At 32.4% G+C, this 18,549-nt stretch overlaps 1 protein-coding gene across 1 annotated transcript; it reads left to right on the top strand.

Annotated features, from left to right (window-relative positions):
- Positions 1–205: 205 nt before the first annotated feature.
- LOC124368100 (venom carboxylesterase-6-like) lies at positions 206–15,290 on the top strand (the record flags this gene model as incomplete). The annotated part of the gene is made up of 6 exons (XM_046825373.1): positions 206–409; positions 2,839–3,004; positions 5,283–5,467; positions 7,788–7,941; positions 11,060–11,186; positions 14,956–15,290. Coding segments are annotated over 6 exons (1,044 nt in total), but the record flags the coding sequence as incomplete, so codon positions are not given.
- Positions 15,291–18,549: the final 3,259 nt, after the last annotated feature.

Raw genomic sequence — 18,549 nt, forward strand, 5'->3', positions numbered from 1 at the left:
CAAGACCTTTTTATCAAGAATTATCGCTCAGATGGGCTTGTCGAGTCGTCAATAATTTACACTATTCATTTAGTTTTGTTATGGTTGTGATTTTCAGCATTATTTTTGTCTGAGGAACGTATTTGGAATACTACAAAAAAGTAAATTTAGAACTCACTAAAGAGTTCAGGAATAATTTTCCATCTTTGTTCAAAAAATATTACGCTTTGTAGGTCTGTTTCACAAGGGAGTGTCCATGAGTGGTTCTGCCTTGTGCCCCTGGACACAAACCGAGGAGGCGGCCAACAAAGCTCGCACACTGGCCTCAGCCCTTGGTTGTCCTACGGCACCCAACTGGGAGATGATCAAGTGTCTGCGCAAACGTCCTGCAAGGCGAATTGTCCGACTTGTCTCAACTCCACTCTTTATGGTTTGTTGAACTGTTTTAAAATTTACAAGGGGTGACTAGGAAACTTAAGTGAAAAACCAATGAGGTTGAGATTAGGAGTGATTTTTCAAAATTTCTATTTAAGTTATTGTAATCCAAGTGTTTATGTTACTTCATCATCATCATCATCTGACGTTTCCGTTATCACGGGTCGTCGTACACAGCCTCCTCCACTTTTGTCTGTCATTCCAGGTCTCCTCTTCCTCCAACTGCATTTTCTGTAGTCCCCTTCTCTCTATGTCTTTCCACACTTGGTCCTCCCATCTTCCTCTCGGTCTTCCTCTTGGTCTTCTTCCTCTTTCCTCCTTCTCCAGTGCTATTCTAGGCATTCTATTATCTCCCATCCTCTTCACATGCCCCATCCACTGATTCTTCTTCTTTCCATTGTCTCTTGCAGTGAAACTACCTTCAATCTTTCTCTGTTTATTTCGTTCCTTATTCTATCTCTTCTTGTAGTCTTCTCTATCCCTCTTAAAAATCTCATTTCTGCAGCTTGCAATCTGCTTAAATCATTTTTAGTCCACGTCCACGTCTCTGCTAAGTTTATGTTACTTAAATTTTAGATAACAATACAGTATCTTAACTCTATACATATTGAATGGCAGTTAAAAACAATTAACTATTTGTAGTGAAATGTCTATAAACTAAAGTCACCGGAATTCAAAGGTTCAATAGAACGAAATATAATAATGTTGACCATTTGAAATTGAAGCCATATGATAAATAACGGAAACTAAAATCTCGCTTTTCCACTGAGTTTGAGAGGGATTACCACAACATGAGAGTGTGTGATAGTTAAATTTTGGAACCAACTTTCAACATGGATTTTATCTCTATACAGTATTTTTATTCTTTCCTCTATGGTCTCGATGACCAAACACTTGTGATACACCATCTTTGGCAAAATAGACTAAGATGATGTTAAAAATTGATCAAATCATGTAGTAAGTCTGTTATTTGGCCATCAAAGCCATTTATTGAGTTAACAAACTGTTAAACGAAAACCATTACATATTGTAATATGAAAATAAAAGCAAAATTGACTCTCTCTCTCCCCCCCTCTCACTCTCTCTCACTCCCTCCCTCTCTTTCTCTCTCACTCACAACCTCCCCCCCTCACTCACTCTCTCTCACTCCCATTCCAAAAATAAATATAGTGCACTAATTAGTACTACTTACCACTGTGCTAATGAATGGACAAAGGAGAGCTGTACATTTTAAACCCAAATTTGTTTTAAAACTAATTAATAAAGAGACTGAACTAACTTTACAACAAAGAAACTCTCTACCTCTTTACTCAGGCATAATAAAGGAAAGGAGCCTTTCGTCTTTTCATTTGTCCTTCTCTTTAGTTAACTTCTCTCATAGTCTCATCATCCATTACAAATAAATATATTCTGCAAGAAGCCATATTTTCTCCTTTAGAACCCTGCCTGATTTATTTTGTTTCTGGGTGATACAAGTGGGTGCAACATCAAAAAGTTGATAATACGTTCACTCCCAGTTTTCTTAAACTATTATAACCAAAGAAAATCAGATACAAACAATAGTTAGAGTTAATCACAGTGTATACACAAAAAATAGTGAGTAAATTTATCACTTCGAAGCGGTAAAATTATGAATAAATAAATGAATAAATGATTTATTTCCAGTTTTTTATATAATAATACAATACTTGTAAATCGTTTGGAAATATTACTGGTCACTTGTACAAGTAATGTGACCAGCTAAAATAAAAAATAAAGTACCACTGAATAACAAAACTAAAACGTTGAGTCTAGCGTCTCAAGAAAAAATGCATGTCGCTTACAACTGCAGTATCTGTATAAACTTACATCTATGGTTATTTATATAAAGTAAGAAGCGAAAAAACTGATTATTTTTTATTCTATGTAGGCTTTCTATATAAGGACAAATCATGGACAGTAAAAGACAATAAAGACAACTAAGGACAAGTACATAACATAAGCAAAAAAGAAGAACAAAAGATGGCCATGAAGAATAAATAATATAATATATAATAATAAAATACTTAAATTATTCCTAGAAGTTACAGAAAGGATACATTTATGCAATAACATTAAATAGGAAGTTAACATCATGAATAGAAGAAAGCCAGGTAATTGTATCTTTGCAGAATGCCCTTAAGGAACAGCTATTTTTTACACTGGATGGAAGTTGATTGTATAATTTAGGGCCTAAATAAAGAAAACAGTGACGAAAAATTGGACTTATTTACCTTAGGAAGCCGAAAATTCTTATTTAATTTGCAAAAATTCTTATTTAATTTTTTATTATCAATTTGCAGATTAGTACAGACATCTCATAGAATTCGTAGATGCAAGGTATGATTTGTTTGATTGTCATGATTTGAAGCTGTAAAGCACTCATGGTTTGTTCCAATGTTCCAGCCATGGCATTTCAATCCCTATACACCGTTTGGGCCCGTACAGGAACGAGCAGGACTGCAACCCTTCCTGACACAACATCCCTTGGACATCCTGCGCATGGGTCACATCCAGCCCCGCCCTTGGCTTGTCAGTGTTACCTCAGAGGAAGGCTTATACCCTGTCTCAAGTCAGTAGTTTTGTATGATAGTTTGGAGGAGTATCACAAAAATGAACTAATGTATAGGAATTTTTTATTTTTGCAGGGTAATTTTTTAATTAGTACTCTTATTAAGTTTACTTCCACACTAATATATTGGAATCAAGTAAAGAACCCAGCTAAGCAGCAGCCACACTCAACGTCGCTTGATTCAGTTATCTTGTGATAACTGACAAACCCTTTTCAAAATATAATATAAACATTACTATATTATAAAAATGATCCATCTAACCAACACATACTTACACAAAATATTGAGCTCGTTCCAATAAGCTTTAGACATGAGTTAATTTCACAATGACACAAAAATTGTAATAAATAAATTTGGTTTTTTTGTGCATAAAAAACAAAATTTAATATTTTGGAAACACCAAAAATCTTAATATTTGATTTAAGGGGCATCAAAATAATCCTTTTTCTTCAAACGATGTTACATTTATTTACCAGGGCCCAACTACAAAATAAGCGCAAAATTTTTTTTCAATAGACTTTGAATGGAAATGAAATGAAAGGTATTTTCTATTTGAAATTGTACTCAGGTTCTGAAAAAGTCAGGAATATTACCAACTAGCAAAAAATCATATAAAACAAAAACCAATATTTTGGAAAAAGTTAAATTTTAGTACTACACTTGAGTGGAGTGGAGAATCAATTTATTAAAAAATATATTTTTGTTTGTATATAATATCATTTTTTCATGGAACCATATTAAAATCTTATACCGTACTTTAACCATGTTATGAACCAAAGTATCACTAAAGAGTTCATAATAGGGTTAAACAAAGCTTAAGAAAATTAGTTTCAGATGCATAATTTTCTGACAGAAAACTTGTTCTTAATGCTATCTAGGAGCTTAGGAAGCAACGATAAAAAAATAATTTAACAAGTAGTTGTCTTCTAGGTAGAAGAAATTTCTATAAATAATATTAACTGGTAGTTTCTATAATTTAATCTAGCATAAAATAATGTGCATAATCATCTCTTCCTCCTTCATGCATTATCAGCCAAATGGGTCTCAAGATAGATCGGCTGTGTTTTAGACATATGTTGAAATTAGCCACTGTTACAAATATTCCTCAAATTGAATTTAATAAAAATTTTCAATCACTGTAATTCAGAAATTCAATGAATGCAAAATTCCTCATTATATTCAACTTTGATTGTTTAAATTGGGGAGTCGGAGACCCCTGTACTAAGCATTGGTGATTTTGTATTTGTTGCTGACGAAGGGAGTGCAAAAAATACATTGACTAGCTCATCTTCATTGTGTATACTATAATAGACTGTATCACAGGTTGAAAAATTTATAAATTCTTTTTGTCATCTTCCAGATTAATTCACCTAACAATATTAGATAAATAAATTCAATTTTTGTTGGTCCTGAATTCAAATCCAAAAATGAGTCCCACCAACTGTTAGTATAAATTTAGAAATTGCTGTGTACGTGAAATGTTACCACATGATGTTTTCACATTTTCCAACAATTTCGGTTTTGTTAAAGTGTAAAGTTATTTTTTTTTGTTAAAAATTGCTTTTTTAAACTAGACAAACAGGGGAAAGAACCATATCAAGCAAAAGAAAGTCGAGTAATTTTGTGTTATGGATTTGGTGTTAACATATTCCTTATTATATTCAACTTTAACATATGAAATTGAGGTAATAAGACTCCCCTACTAAGCTCTTGTCCCCCATACAGTTTATTCTATTGGATTTCACAGTAACTTTTCCTCACTACTAAATACTTAAGAAAAGTCTAGGTTTGCCTGAGGTTCAAATCAAACCATTATGATTGAACCCTTATGATCAAACCATTAGAACAAAAATTTCTATGTAGTTGTGGTTCATGCAGTTTATTCACCACCACAATACAATATTTACACCAGACAATATTCTTAAACAACAGAATCTTCAAAATATACTTAGCGTCAATTGTGTTGAGTGTGTGGAGAATATAGAAAGTATGTTAGTAAAAGGTACATCCTTTACATGAATTTAGTAGTTCTTTTTCAAAGGTTATTTTTACAAGTAAGCCTTTTGTGGAAGTTAAGTAAAGTGCTCATTTTTTGCAGTCTTTTTTAAAAAGACAATCAATGGAATGGTAGGAGATTGGTTAATTCATGTGATTCTTCATGTAGCATCATATTTCGCCAACTTGTGATTGCTTTAGAAGAATATATTGTACGTTTCACTTGGGTTTAAAATTTTTTTGATCCATATGTACATTTTGTATAGTATAGTTATTCCGTAGATTTTGTGGCCAATGCCTCACTGCTGGCGGAGATAGAACGAGACTGGCTGAAGATCGCTCCTGCCCTACTTGACTACAACTACACAACTCCAGCTCATCTTCGAGATGAGATCAGTCTCAAGATCAAACAGTTCTACATGAAGGGTCAGCCCATTTCTAGGGCAACCACAGCGCCCTTTATACAGGTAGTTCTGCTATACTTTATTATGTTAAACACGTTAAATTATCTTATATGATAGTTTTTATTAGATTGTACAAAATACGACTATAAGAATATAACAAACTTTTTAAAAAACTACAGTCTTTGTATTTTATTTCTTCAGGCTTTTTGTCAGATTCAGTACAATTAATATTTACTAAACAAAGTCAGTCATATAACTTAAGTGTTGTAAACTTGAACAAAAATAAAATATTGAGTACGAGTGTTTGATGTGTCTCATGCTTTATTGTGTTAGTGATTACAATAGTCACTAATTAAAGGAAGTCTATTGTAGTTAGTAATTATTATTTCTATGTACTATTGAAAACCCCCATTAAAAGTATGTTGTAATTCTTCTAAAACTATTTAATTTGGACTATAATGTTTGGAGATTTATTTACTTCTAAAAATCAAAAATGTCTTTATTAATTGTGAGCTCACATCGATAACCATTTTGAAGACTACAGAAGACTTCTTGAAGTATTTACAAGCAACATTCTAATATCAGTTACAATTTAATATTTTTTTAAATCACTTAATTCTGTATATTATAGTTGTAATATTGTATACAACTTTAAGTTAGATACAGTTTTTAAACAAACAAAATATTTCAAAATCATTTTTTATTTTTAAGAAAGTGTTCTTAGGAATTAAATGTGGTTTAATTGCACATGACATATTATACAGGTACAAGATATACAATACAGATCCATTGTCAAAGACATATATATAAACTAAGCTAACTAAAATTAAAATATATTTTGTATATACAATTTGCACTCACAACAAATGATACAATCAAAATAAATAAAAAAGAATTCATTAAAAATCTAATTATTAAAAACAGGAGGGTGCAGCACATTGGTTTAATTTATCCAGCAGATACTCATCCAAGGAGTAATATGCCTTCATCACTAATTTATCCTTTGCAGCCATTAAAATTTGTTTTTGATCAAAACGTTAAAAACTATTAATGAATTGATATTTGGTATATAAGAGTTGAAATTGGCTTGTGTAATCAGTCTGTGTGGTTAATTTTTTATGGTACCATAAGAAATTTTGGAGCAAAACTATTAAATGGAACAATCGTTAACATACTAATTAAAAGTCCTTGTCACTTCCTTCAGTTTGCCCAACAACACAGAACAAAAATTACCAGCATATAAAAGACTTCCATTTCATTTTTGTAAAAATGATAAACTGAAATATAAAACTATTGACACTTATATATTTAAGCTGTGTGTTTTGAACATAAATAAGTTCATGAATATAATATTTACAAATATGAGAATCTGTAGAATCTTTCCCTCGCTGTAGGGAGAGAAAAACAGAAGGACATGTGTTCAAGAAAGAAAACAACTACTTAAGAAACACATATGTTAAGGCAGTCGTGATATGTAAAAATGCCAAGCACCTCTCCTCTTTTTGATAAGGAGTTTTATCTACTTTGTGCTCAACTTTTAAGGAAAGAATATATTTTTAAAGGCAAAAATAAATTATTAACTATTGTTTTTATAATCATAAAATTCCAATATTCGCAGGTTGGTGAATTTTTTAATTTTTATAATTTAGTTCAATAAAGACTAACTTACTTTTATGACAAATTAATCGTACCAATACAAGATAATTTTAAGGTAATGTCAATGAAATTATTAATATAGGATATCCCTCTTTGTTTAGTCTTGTTTAAGTTAAGTGAAGAAAGGATAAACATTTCAATTACATGATAATTTTCAGCAAAAGAATGTTTTGTTGAAATAAAAATTGCTATTTGAAATTTCTACTTTTTGGGATAATCTTTTATTTGTTGCAAAGTCTTCAAAAATGTTTTAATTGTAATAAAAAGTTTCCTCTTCTTGGATTTTGTTTGTGTTAATTAGCATGTTATTATACAAAATTTGAAATATTTACAAATGTTTATAAACAAATTATAGAAAACTAAAACATCATATTCTCTGATATTTACTGAAAAACATATACTGTGTAATATTTAAATGGAAGCAAAAAATATTCTGGAGAAAAGTTATGTTTACAAAAGGTTGTTTTTGTTTACTTCTGAATCTCCCATTAACACACATATTCCGCCTACACTACCAAAGTTTATCCCATAAATCTGCTTACTCTGCAAAGATTTCCTCCACCTCCTTCTGTATACTTTCTTCCATTACTACAACAGATGTTCATTCCCTGTATTATGAGGTCTTCCTCTTGGTCCTCTTTTCATTCTCTGTTAGTTTATTTTCTTTGTTGTGTAAGCAAATTTTAAATTCAGAGCTGAGATAACTCACGCTGGATGTTGATGATAGATGGTTGGTGACCGACTGTTTGTGGTCAATGTAGAGCGAGCTGCAAGACTGCAGTCTGCCGCTAGACTCGCACCTGTCTACTTCTACAGGTTCAGTTATCGTGGTAAACACAGTTACTCCGAACAGATGTCCTGGGGATCTACTGAGAATTTTGGTAATGTTTGTTGCTACTTACAATGTCTAAACATTTTCTGATTCCTTTAAACATTCATGCACACGTGTGTAATATATATTTGATCTACTACCAAGGTAAAAGACAGGATGTCAGAATAGATTTTAAAGTAGTAGTTGAGTTGGTGACTTTGGGAAACCTTAAATCCAAAGGTAAATAGGTGAGATTAACAATCTTTTTTACTTCCAAGCACATTTTACATGCAGTGAGCAAAGTACAACCTCATATAAAATCATGAACTAAATTTAAAATATAAGTGATATAATATTAATAAAGAGAGTGGCGACAAAAGTAATTTGATACAAAGCTAAGTTAAGTAATCAGATGGATAACCAAATAAATCTGTTATTGAGTTAATGGAATTTTAGTCAGCCAGTCATACAGTATAAACTTTAAATATTCAAGAGACAAGCAATTTATATTTTGAGGTGTGACATGACTTTCTTTGTTTAACTTAACATACAAATAATTAATATTAATTAATTATACTTCTTGTTTAGTAAGAACAATCCCCTAATCCAACATAGGGTTATTTATAGTTTTTTTTATAGTACAAGGTTAGTACCTATTACTTTTTTCTTACTACAATTAAGGGGAGTAGGAATGCCATAAGACTGTAATGCTAAGTTTATGTGAATTAGCATGAACACAATTAGACATAGAACATTGCAGTTTTTTGTTTTGTTTTGAAAGATGGGTTCAGTCTATGTCTCTGCACCAGGATTTTAGTATAAGAACAAAAAATAACATTTTCATAATTTTTTCAATTAAATCTTTTTTTTACTTGAAATTTCTTTTAAAAGGATATTTTTCTTGAGATGTGTTAAGCGGCCCATACACTAGACGTGCATTGCACGCCGTGCAGTTTTTTATACTGGCACGCCGTGCTTGGCATGGCACTTTGTGCCCCACACACTGACAGTTTAGTCAGTCCCGTGACATGCTAGAAGTTGATTGTGGTATTGTGATATTGTGTAGTATTGTCGTGCTGTGATATTTTACTACTATGCCTCTTGTAACTAAACATAAAGTGTTAACAGTATTGTTGATTGGTGCGATTCATGACGATAGCAAAGTGAAGAAGAGAAGAAGACAATTATGACGAAAAATTGGTTAAAAGAGGGAGAAATGTATTCTGATATGAGACTACTGTAAGACTTAATCAGGCACCTCAGTTTTGCACAGTTCCACAAGGTCTAAATACGCATTTTGTTTTAGACTTTTATTTCAGTACTCTTTACACTTCACTCGTCACAAACAATGGTGATTTCTGTACGAATCTATAAATAATGGTAAGAAATTAGGAGAGAGAAAAATTTGTGTGTCAGCAGTCGACATGGTAAATATAGGAGAGTATTTGCCGCGAGAGAACGAAAAATAACCTCAAAAGACACTCCACTCTCAGCACGTGGCGCGGGACTGGTCCACACACTTGCAGGATGGCACGGCGGCAGGTCGCACGGCACGCCAAAAATCAAACCGATCTTGATTGCCATCGTGCCATGCAATGCACGGCGTGCTTAGCACGGAGACCTCCACACACTGGCACGTTTCTTCCAATTTTGGCACGTCGTGCTTGCACGGCGTGCATTGCACGTCTAGTGTATGGGCCGCTTTAGGAATAACCTAAAATCGTTGTGCAGGGTACAATATATGTTATGAATTTACCCTGAAAATTTGGTAAGGTTATCTTTAATGGTTACTGAGCTATACAACATCAAAACGTAAGAATACTAACTTTCGGGAAATCGGCAAAAACTAACATTACTAAGTTATTGAAACTTACATTTTAGTGGCCACTAGCTGAAATATGATAGATTGTCTGGGTTTTCTTCTTCAAGATATTGGTCCTCAAAGCTTCCTTTTAAGTGAAGTTTTGCTTTGTTTGATTGTTTCTTCTAATTCTTCAGCGGCCTTTTCACTTTTTGTATTCGCTCCTCGTTCAATCGTGCCATATTTGCAAGCAAAATATGTCCTATTTTCAATCCTAAATGTAAAACTTTACACTTAGAAGAATTCCACCACTGAAGGATAACACTGCATCTTGTACTCTAAAGTTTAGTGTATTTAATTTCACAAATGTTCTGTTAGAGATGTGGGACCAAATTACGTTGTTGAGGGACTCGTTGGGATTTGAGTCTTACCTGCTAAACATTTTCTTAATAATTCTGGGTTTGAAAGGTATCTAAAAGTAGGTCTGATTTCTGTCAGTATAATTTCTGGTACATGAAAGTGCTTCATGTTAATCATATTGCTTATTTTTAATTATAGAGATGTTTATTCGAAGTTGTTGGTTCCTTGGGCATAGTTGATGCTTGAGATTATAATTTCTGAACATTACATGGAAATATGTGGCCCAGACAGAGCTGAAAGATATTATAAATATGGACAAACTAAAAAATCAGCTATTGCCAAACAAGCATTAGAAACAAATCACACTTTTAAAAATTTCACATTATTAAAACAAGTCCATAAGCAAGAAGAACTGGATGGTTAAGAAACATTATACATAACAAAACATAAAGATAAAATATTGAACAATGGTTTTGGACCGATTCAAAATTCACCCTTCCTTTAAAATATAACAAAATTCTTTTTAACCCAAACTTTTATACATATATTAATATTTATTTTATTTTACAGTAAATTAAACAAATCTTGTATTAAGCTTTACTCAGCTGATAATTTATTTGAAATGTTAAATATTTATATTATTCAAATTGTTGTTTCACACCTGACGATGGCATCTTTGATGCTGAAAGGCCTTGTGTATAAAAATAAAATTATTGGAGAATTGTGACTTTTCGATCATCAATTATTACAAAGTAGTGTATTTCAATAAGAAGAGCTCCTCCTTCAATATAACGTAATTGTTTTTACAATGTGAATACAGACTGAACTAACAGCTGAAAGCAGTGGAACATTATTGTCTCTCCAGAGCATGCTAATTAGTTGCTCTATACTTAAGCTCTCTGTGTTATTTTCTTTACTCAACTACCTTCAGTATGCATATTTGGTTCATTTTAATTAGGACCACTCACTATATAATTCTAGACTATTTTACTTATGTCACCCATCACTGATCAATCATCAATTCCAGGAGTGAGCCATGGAGATGACACAGGATATATGTTGGGTGTAGAATATATGAACCCTCTAGAGACAGACTCTGACCGCAAGATGAGCAAACTTATGGTGAACATGTGGGTCAACTTTGCTAGGACAGGGTAAGTATTTTTTGTGTATGTAATGCATTTTGTCGATTAGAATGATTTGATTTTTTATTTTATTTCAATTATATTTTCTGAATATAGAAAAGCCGTTGTAAACTGAAACATAGACATATACCAATCATATTTTTATGAAATATTAGTACAGCAGTAATCTTTTGAGAGTTTAAAAAAACCACTTGAGATCTTCCATTACTTTGATAGTGAAGTGCTAACACGATCAGACCTTCTCTCCAACAAATGAAAAAGAAGTTAAGAGATACAATAGCCAAGGTCAAAAACAATACCTCATGCAAACTGATGAAATCTCAGGCAAACTGATAAAGCACTGTGTGGATGTTATTTTGGCACCAATGACTATAATCACAAACAGGGATTTTTCCTTCTGTTCTTAAAGAAGTTAAAGTATATCCAAAGTTAAAAAGGGGATAAAACTGAAGTTGGAAACTACCACCCCATTTCAATTATTGCTATATTTTCAAAAACACTAGAAAAGATTTTACTCAAAAGACTTCTGGCTCATCTAATGGAACTAAACCTTCTAACCAACAACCAACAGGATTTATCAAGAGAAAATCGACCCTATTATAGATTATCTTGAAGACACTAAGTTCACAACAGCCTTACTACTGGACTACTCAAAGGCATTTGACTGCTTAGGACAGAAGATAATCCTAGACAAACTCGGACTGGGAATAATAGTCACTCCTAAAACCTGGCTTCAAAGTTATCTCACAGGACAAAGCCAAGTGGTGGAACTGCACTACACAACTAATGGAGTAACTCAGCTAGGTCAAAATCACAATCAATGGCTAAGGAAGTGCCTCAGGGATCTGTGGTAGGCCCTATATTGTTTACTGTTTTGACTAATGACTTCCCTGACTATGTAAAAGACTTCAGCTCAGTAGTTATGTTTGCAGACAACACCACCCTCTTGCTTCAAAGTGAAACAGTGGAAGACCTTAGCATAAAAACCTATATAGTGCTAAATATGACCGTTGACTACTGCTCTTTGAACGATCTTGCCACAAACCCCTCAAAGATGAAACAAATAACATTTGGAAGAAGAAGGGAACAAATTCCTATGTCGCTAACATAAGTAGCAAAGAGAAAACTCTTTAGTAGCCTCTAGGACTAATTTTACTCTTAACTTACCTGGAATCCACATATTGACATCCTTTGCAAAAAGTTAAACACTGCCACGTATGCAGTAAAAAGAAAAAAAATTGCAAGTAGCCCAGAAGCAGGAAAAAATTGCATACCACACTAAGCGTGAAGGTATGAAGTCACTGTATGGGGCAGCACTTCAGTGACAAACCTAAAGCGAGTGCTGAAAATACAAAAATTGGTTGTAAGATCTCTAACCAATCTATGTACCAGAGATGGCTGCAGACAAGCCTTTAAATTACTGAAAATAAAGACTGTGACAGCAATATATATCAAAGAATTCATACTAGATGTGCATAAACTTGGACTCCCCAACGCAACTCAACTAACGTACATGTCTACAATACCCGGAAAGTGTCTTTGATACCACCAGTCCAATATCAAACTGCTCTCTACAACAAAAAAACCCTCCACAATGAAAGCATGGCTACAATCAGCTCCCAGCTCATTTCAAACATCTAACAGGGAAGGCACTGAAGAGGACACCCGATTTGTGGCTGACAGATCACCCCATCTACATTGTCCAAGAATTCCATGAAGAATTACTTACAAATGATAATAATGTATTCTTGTATTTTGATGCATAACTGTTCTCAATGTCCATGTTATTAATAAGATTCTGATTCAGAAAGCCTCTGGATATTGGTTACCATCTCATTTCATTATATTGGGCATCCAGGTTTAAATTTGGATATATAATTTTCATGTGCTGAAGAGCCAGCTGTGTACTGATGAGAAGATGCTCAAGTGAAAGCTTGACGACTGGCTACCACAGAGACCTTTTACTGCAAGAATATCCACATCATGAAGATAATTTAAATTATTAATGTTTAATAAATAATTAATTATGTATTATGATGCCATCACAACTCTTGATGTTTTGTGAATAAAGAATACTGACGGTTAGTCATAGAATTATTATATTAGGTATTATATAATTTTGGATCCTTTATATAACTATAATAACCTCTATAATAGTTTTGTATGATTTTTTAATTAGTTAACATATGGAGATAGCATATTCAGTAAATTCAAAACTTAACATATTTCAGAAGAGTCAAACAGTCCACAGTAAACACTGTCCACTAGACATAAACATGTTATAAATCTATACAACATAGACTAACTTTGTTTGAACGTTTGCCTCAGTGTGTGGGGCCGAAAGTATACAAGTTACCTATGAAAGTTGCCCAAGTAAATTAAAAAGAATCTACATCAGTGGCTTGAGCAAAGGGCATTCTATTCTTTAAGAGAATTTTTAGAATACCAATAAGAAAATGCCCTATACTTAATACAATTAATATTATATTATTCTACAATACATTCTCTAATACAATTCTGAATAATACGTTTCAATTGCTATTTTGTTTATTATATTTATTGTATGTATTTGACATATTTTAATTTCTTGTTATGTTATTGTATTGTTTAACTCAACAAACAAAATTATTTAATGTGTAACTCTTAGTATTTTATAACTTTTAATGTAAAAAAGTAATGTTAGTCATATAAATATCAAATTAAAATTGTTTAATAAATTGACAGAAGCGTCCTGCATGGTAAATATTACTCATTTTAAACTCGCTTAAAGTAAATGGTTGATACCAGAAACATTTTATTCCATTTTTAATTATTTAAAATGTGATAGTAGTAAATTAAGACTTTAATTTGTATGTCTCTCTAGTATGCATTAGTTGTGTGTGTGTGTGTTTAAATCAAAGGTTTAAATGAAATGACTATATATCTTGTATAGGTTTTAACTTACTTAAAGCATGCAATTAATTTGGCATCACCAAGGGAGCCTAAATTTTAAGTTACGTACTTAAACTAGTTTACTAACTTTAATAGTAGTAATTTTATACACATATTTACTGTTATCGATTTGTAACATTGACGATATCCATTGCATTTGCTGTTAAATATTTAATGACAAATACAAATCTTGAATCTTGAGTCTAGATGCTAGACATAGATATGCTAATCACAGTCTGCCTTCCTAGATAGGTAGGGTCCTAGATAGGATGCTGTATAATACTGATGCCTGACAGAGATATGCTGATTTCTGTCTGCCTTCTCAGACTGACTTAGAATTCAAAGTAATATATAACAGTGGTAAGTTTAACTATTCAAACATTTGAAATGTGTTTTTTTAGGCTAAATGGTATAAAGGACTTTATAGTCCTACCTTTGCCTCTAATAAAGACATTTTAAATTAAATTAAATTTTATGTTTTGCATTAATAAATGAATACTCACATACAAGCTATGCTGGTATTGCTTATATTATTTGCTATACTGACTTTGTAATTTTTTGTTGGTACATACCAACCATACATAATAGTACAGGTGAATTTTTTGTGTTCAAAACAAATATAAAAGTATACATTTTAAAGACAAAATTTAAAAACTTGAATAAAAGTGTAAAGGAGAAAAGAGTATGATAAACAGGTCAGAAAAGTGTATGTTTTTAAAACGTATTTTTCTCTTACAAATAGATAATTCATTAAATTCTGTTAGACCCTGTCAATTATGTTTCGGAGTATAAAAAATGTCACCTTGTTGTAAAAAACGCTATTTTTTTATTTACTTTGAAATTACAGCAAGCCGGTGTTTGGAGGAGTGGACTGGGCCCCAGTGTCCCCCACATCTGGGGTATCTGGTGGTCTCTCCCACCTACACATCGCGTCTCCAGATGAGGCTCGAACCGTGACCTCACCGGACCTTGGACACAGAGACTTCTGGGACTCCCTCCCGATCAATGAACCTACCAATCTCCTCGCTGGCACTGGCAGGCACACAGAGTTTTAACAATTGACTGTATTTCCAGAAAAGAAGATGAAAGCTTCCAAACATTAATTCTGCTAACCTATATTTCCCTTGATCAAACAAGCTATGCAAATAATTTATCAAATAATTAAATGCATTCTTGACAATATAGAGTTTTTTTACTTTATTTGTTTATAATGCTACAGTGCTATTAAGTGATAAATATACATATATTGTAAAAAGTATCTTCTTAAGTAACAGGTATAAATAATATTTGTTGTATAAATACCAGCATATTACTATGCTATTACTTCTTTCAGACAAGCTCTTGATTTGGGCAAATTACCTATATTTTGCTACGGTCCCCTCGTTTGTGTGCCACTCGCCACGCTCCAGGTCCCAAGTTGGCTGTGCGATTTTGCTACGTTCCAGTTCCAGGCCCCCGTCTTACTTACCACATTTCTTTGTAGATGGGGTACTCAATGAAAGACAAAGCAAATGACTTTGACGTCAATTTATTTTATGTTATACTGTCTAATTCTACTCACTTTGCTTTGATTTTTGTTCACTAACACAACATCCCATCCCTAATTACAACTTCAATACACTATTGTACAGTTTCAAATTTCATCACTACTGTACTAGGAGGATCTATACGAGTAGACGTCCTTACTGCTTCAAGTCCAGACAGAGAAGAAGGATTCTCCGTATAAAAACTACGCATACCGGTTCACACAATGTTCATCCCCTCTCCCGTTCAAATCAGCGTCTTCACGATTAAATATAATTTGATTCTTTTCTTATAATTGTCGAAATTTATCACGTTCACTATAATTGATCAATTTAAGTCTTTCTATTTTCTTTTATTATTTTTCTAAAGCTTTTTTATTTAAATTTTTAGCAACATGTGCTTTCTGACGTCATCAATACGCAAGTCATTTTATCCCACAATTGGCTTCTCTGCGTAATTTTATTTAGTACTTTTGTAAAACACGAATTTTGGTTATGTATAACTCATTTTAATTAATTAAATTTGTTCCCGTATAAAGTTTAATATATTTCTCCGTTATTAATTCAATAAATCTCAATTCCGACAACATGTGATTCACTGACGTCACAGTCTGCCGATTCACTGACGTCACAGTCTGCCAATTCCCCGCGAATATTCAAATGTCGTAATTTGACCTGTCACAATTTCATACACTTATCAACCAGCCAATAATTTTGTCAATGAGTCACACAGTCAAAGAGAGTCTTTATTGACCATTAATAATACATAATGAAATAGGTTTCATCAAAATTAAAATATATAAAACTATCTTAGCCTAATTAAAATTAACAGTAATCTCACAACCAAAGAATTCTTTTATACTCTAAAATAGAGTTTTAAGCAACCAGATGTACATGCTAGTTCTAAACATATTTATAGGCGGAGTTCTAGCAGACAGTGGTAATTTATCGAAAAAGTACAAAATATAGTTTTTGTGATTTGGCATCTATGCACTGAGATATCAGTTTTGCTTTTCCACGTATATTATGTCTATGTATATTTCCTCTGATTTCTAATTTATCTAAGTTGTTTTTTTAAATACATCAATGAACTGAAAATATATAAGTTCACCACAGTTAACACTTTAGGTTTAATGAACAAATGGTGACAATGATCCACAGAGTTTTTATCAATAAAATGTTGCTGACTAAAGAGGAATGCCCCCACAAAAGCAAGTCATAGCTTAAATGTGACTCAAAAAGTCCAAAATATGATATTCTAAGGTATTCAATAGAAACAATATCTCTTAATTTCCAAATAAGATAACTCACCCTATAAATTTTACTGCAAACAAAATCAATATGGTTTCTCCAATTCAATTTTAAATCAATGCAAATGCCTAATAGACTGATCTATTCTCTGTATTTTTTGATAAACCTATTCAAATTGATTGAGTTTTTCGTGGTTAAAAAGAAGGTTACTGGCTGAGAACCAGTTTACTGCACTATAAAGAGCTGATTTCGAAATCACCTGTAAAGTTGCAATATCTAGGTTGTGTCATCAGCATAACAAACATTGCAACTGTATCAGCCATGACATTGGATGGAAGATCATTGGCCGCCACAATGAAAATGAATGGTCCAAGAAGTGAGCCTTGCAGAACACGTATCTTAACATAACTTAATTCAGATTTTTTATTGTGGATTGAAACAAACTGTCTTCTGTTATTCATATAAGATCCAATTAATTATTTTCAACAATTATGTTTTACTCCATAAAATTCTTATTTAATTTATAAAATATCCAACGGGATACAATCAAATGCTTTTCATAGGTTGCACAAGGAAAGAAAAACTGTACCTTTATTTTCAAAAGCATCTAATGTTTTATTTATAATTTTAAGACCTGCAGAAGTTGTATTTTTTACTTTGTGATTCCAAACTGATTATCGGATAAATATTATGATGTTCAAAATAACTTTCAAAAGTTTGGGACGGTACTAATTGGGTAATAACTTTGCAACAGGCGTTTTCCACCTTTTTGAAAATTGTAATTATGTTTTAAATTTTCAGTGGGTCAGAAAAATAACCAGATTTTAAGCATTTCTTGTAAATTAAACAAAGGGGATCACCGATTAACTGGATAGTCCTTTTAATTATATAATTGGACAGCCCATAGGGGTCTGTAATTTTGAAGTTAGAAAATTTGGAAACAACCATAACAGTCTGGCTCAAAGTAATTTCATTCAAATGGAAGACAGTTTGTTTCACATGCTGCCTTTTGAGGAACTCTGCTGCTGACGAATTTACAGGTTTGCCTTTTTATTGAGGTGTTCAACAGAATTCAGAAAAAACACAGTGTAATTCATCAGGATCCAATGTGATGTCTTGTGTGTGCATGTGTAGGTGAGCTTTCTTGAGAGATGACATCCCATGCTGCTTTGCATTTATTTGGAGCACCTTCAATGTAATTTTCACATGCTTTTTTCTTGAAAAAAAAAAACCAATTCAGTTCTGTAAAGTTTTTGATGTGCATTTAAGTTTTATAGGCAGTATTATTAAGCTTAGAACCATGCCTATATAAATTCTTATAAATGGTATGCAGCAAAAAGCACCTTTTCTCTACCTACTAGAAATTTTTTTCGCTCACTAGAATACCAACCAATAATTTTGTGTTTTGCAAAATCCTGAATTAGCAAGGATATTAAAAGAGGATTTTTATGACAATGATCTAATCAGCAGATCTGAAAGTGTAGGTCTTGCTCTATAAATTAAAAATCAGTTAATTCAATCAATGAACCAGACAGGTTTCATTCTTATGAAATGGTCATTAAATGCCCAAAAATTCTGGTTCAAACAACTAGCAGCCAGAGAATTTTTCGATTCAATCACAAATCAAGTCAAGTGTTTAGGAGTTTTTCAGGTTACAATAAAAATGT

Source organism: Homalodisca vitripennis, chromosome 8, assembly GCF_021130785.1.
Source record: "Homalodisca vitripennis isolate AUS2020 chromosome 8, UT_GWSS_2.1, whole genome shotgun sequence".
Lineage (NCBI taxonomy): Eukaryota > Metazoa > Arthropoda > Insecta > Hemiptera > Cicadellidae > Homalodisca > Homalodisca vitripennis.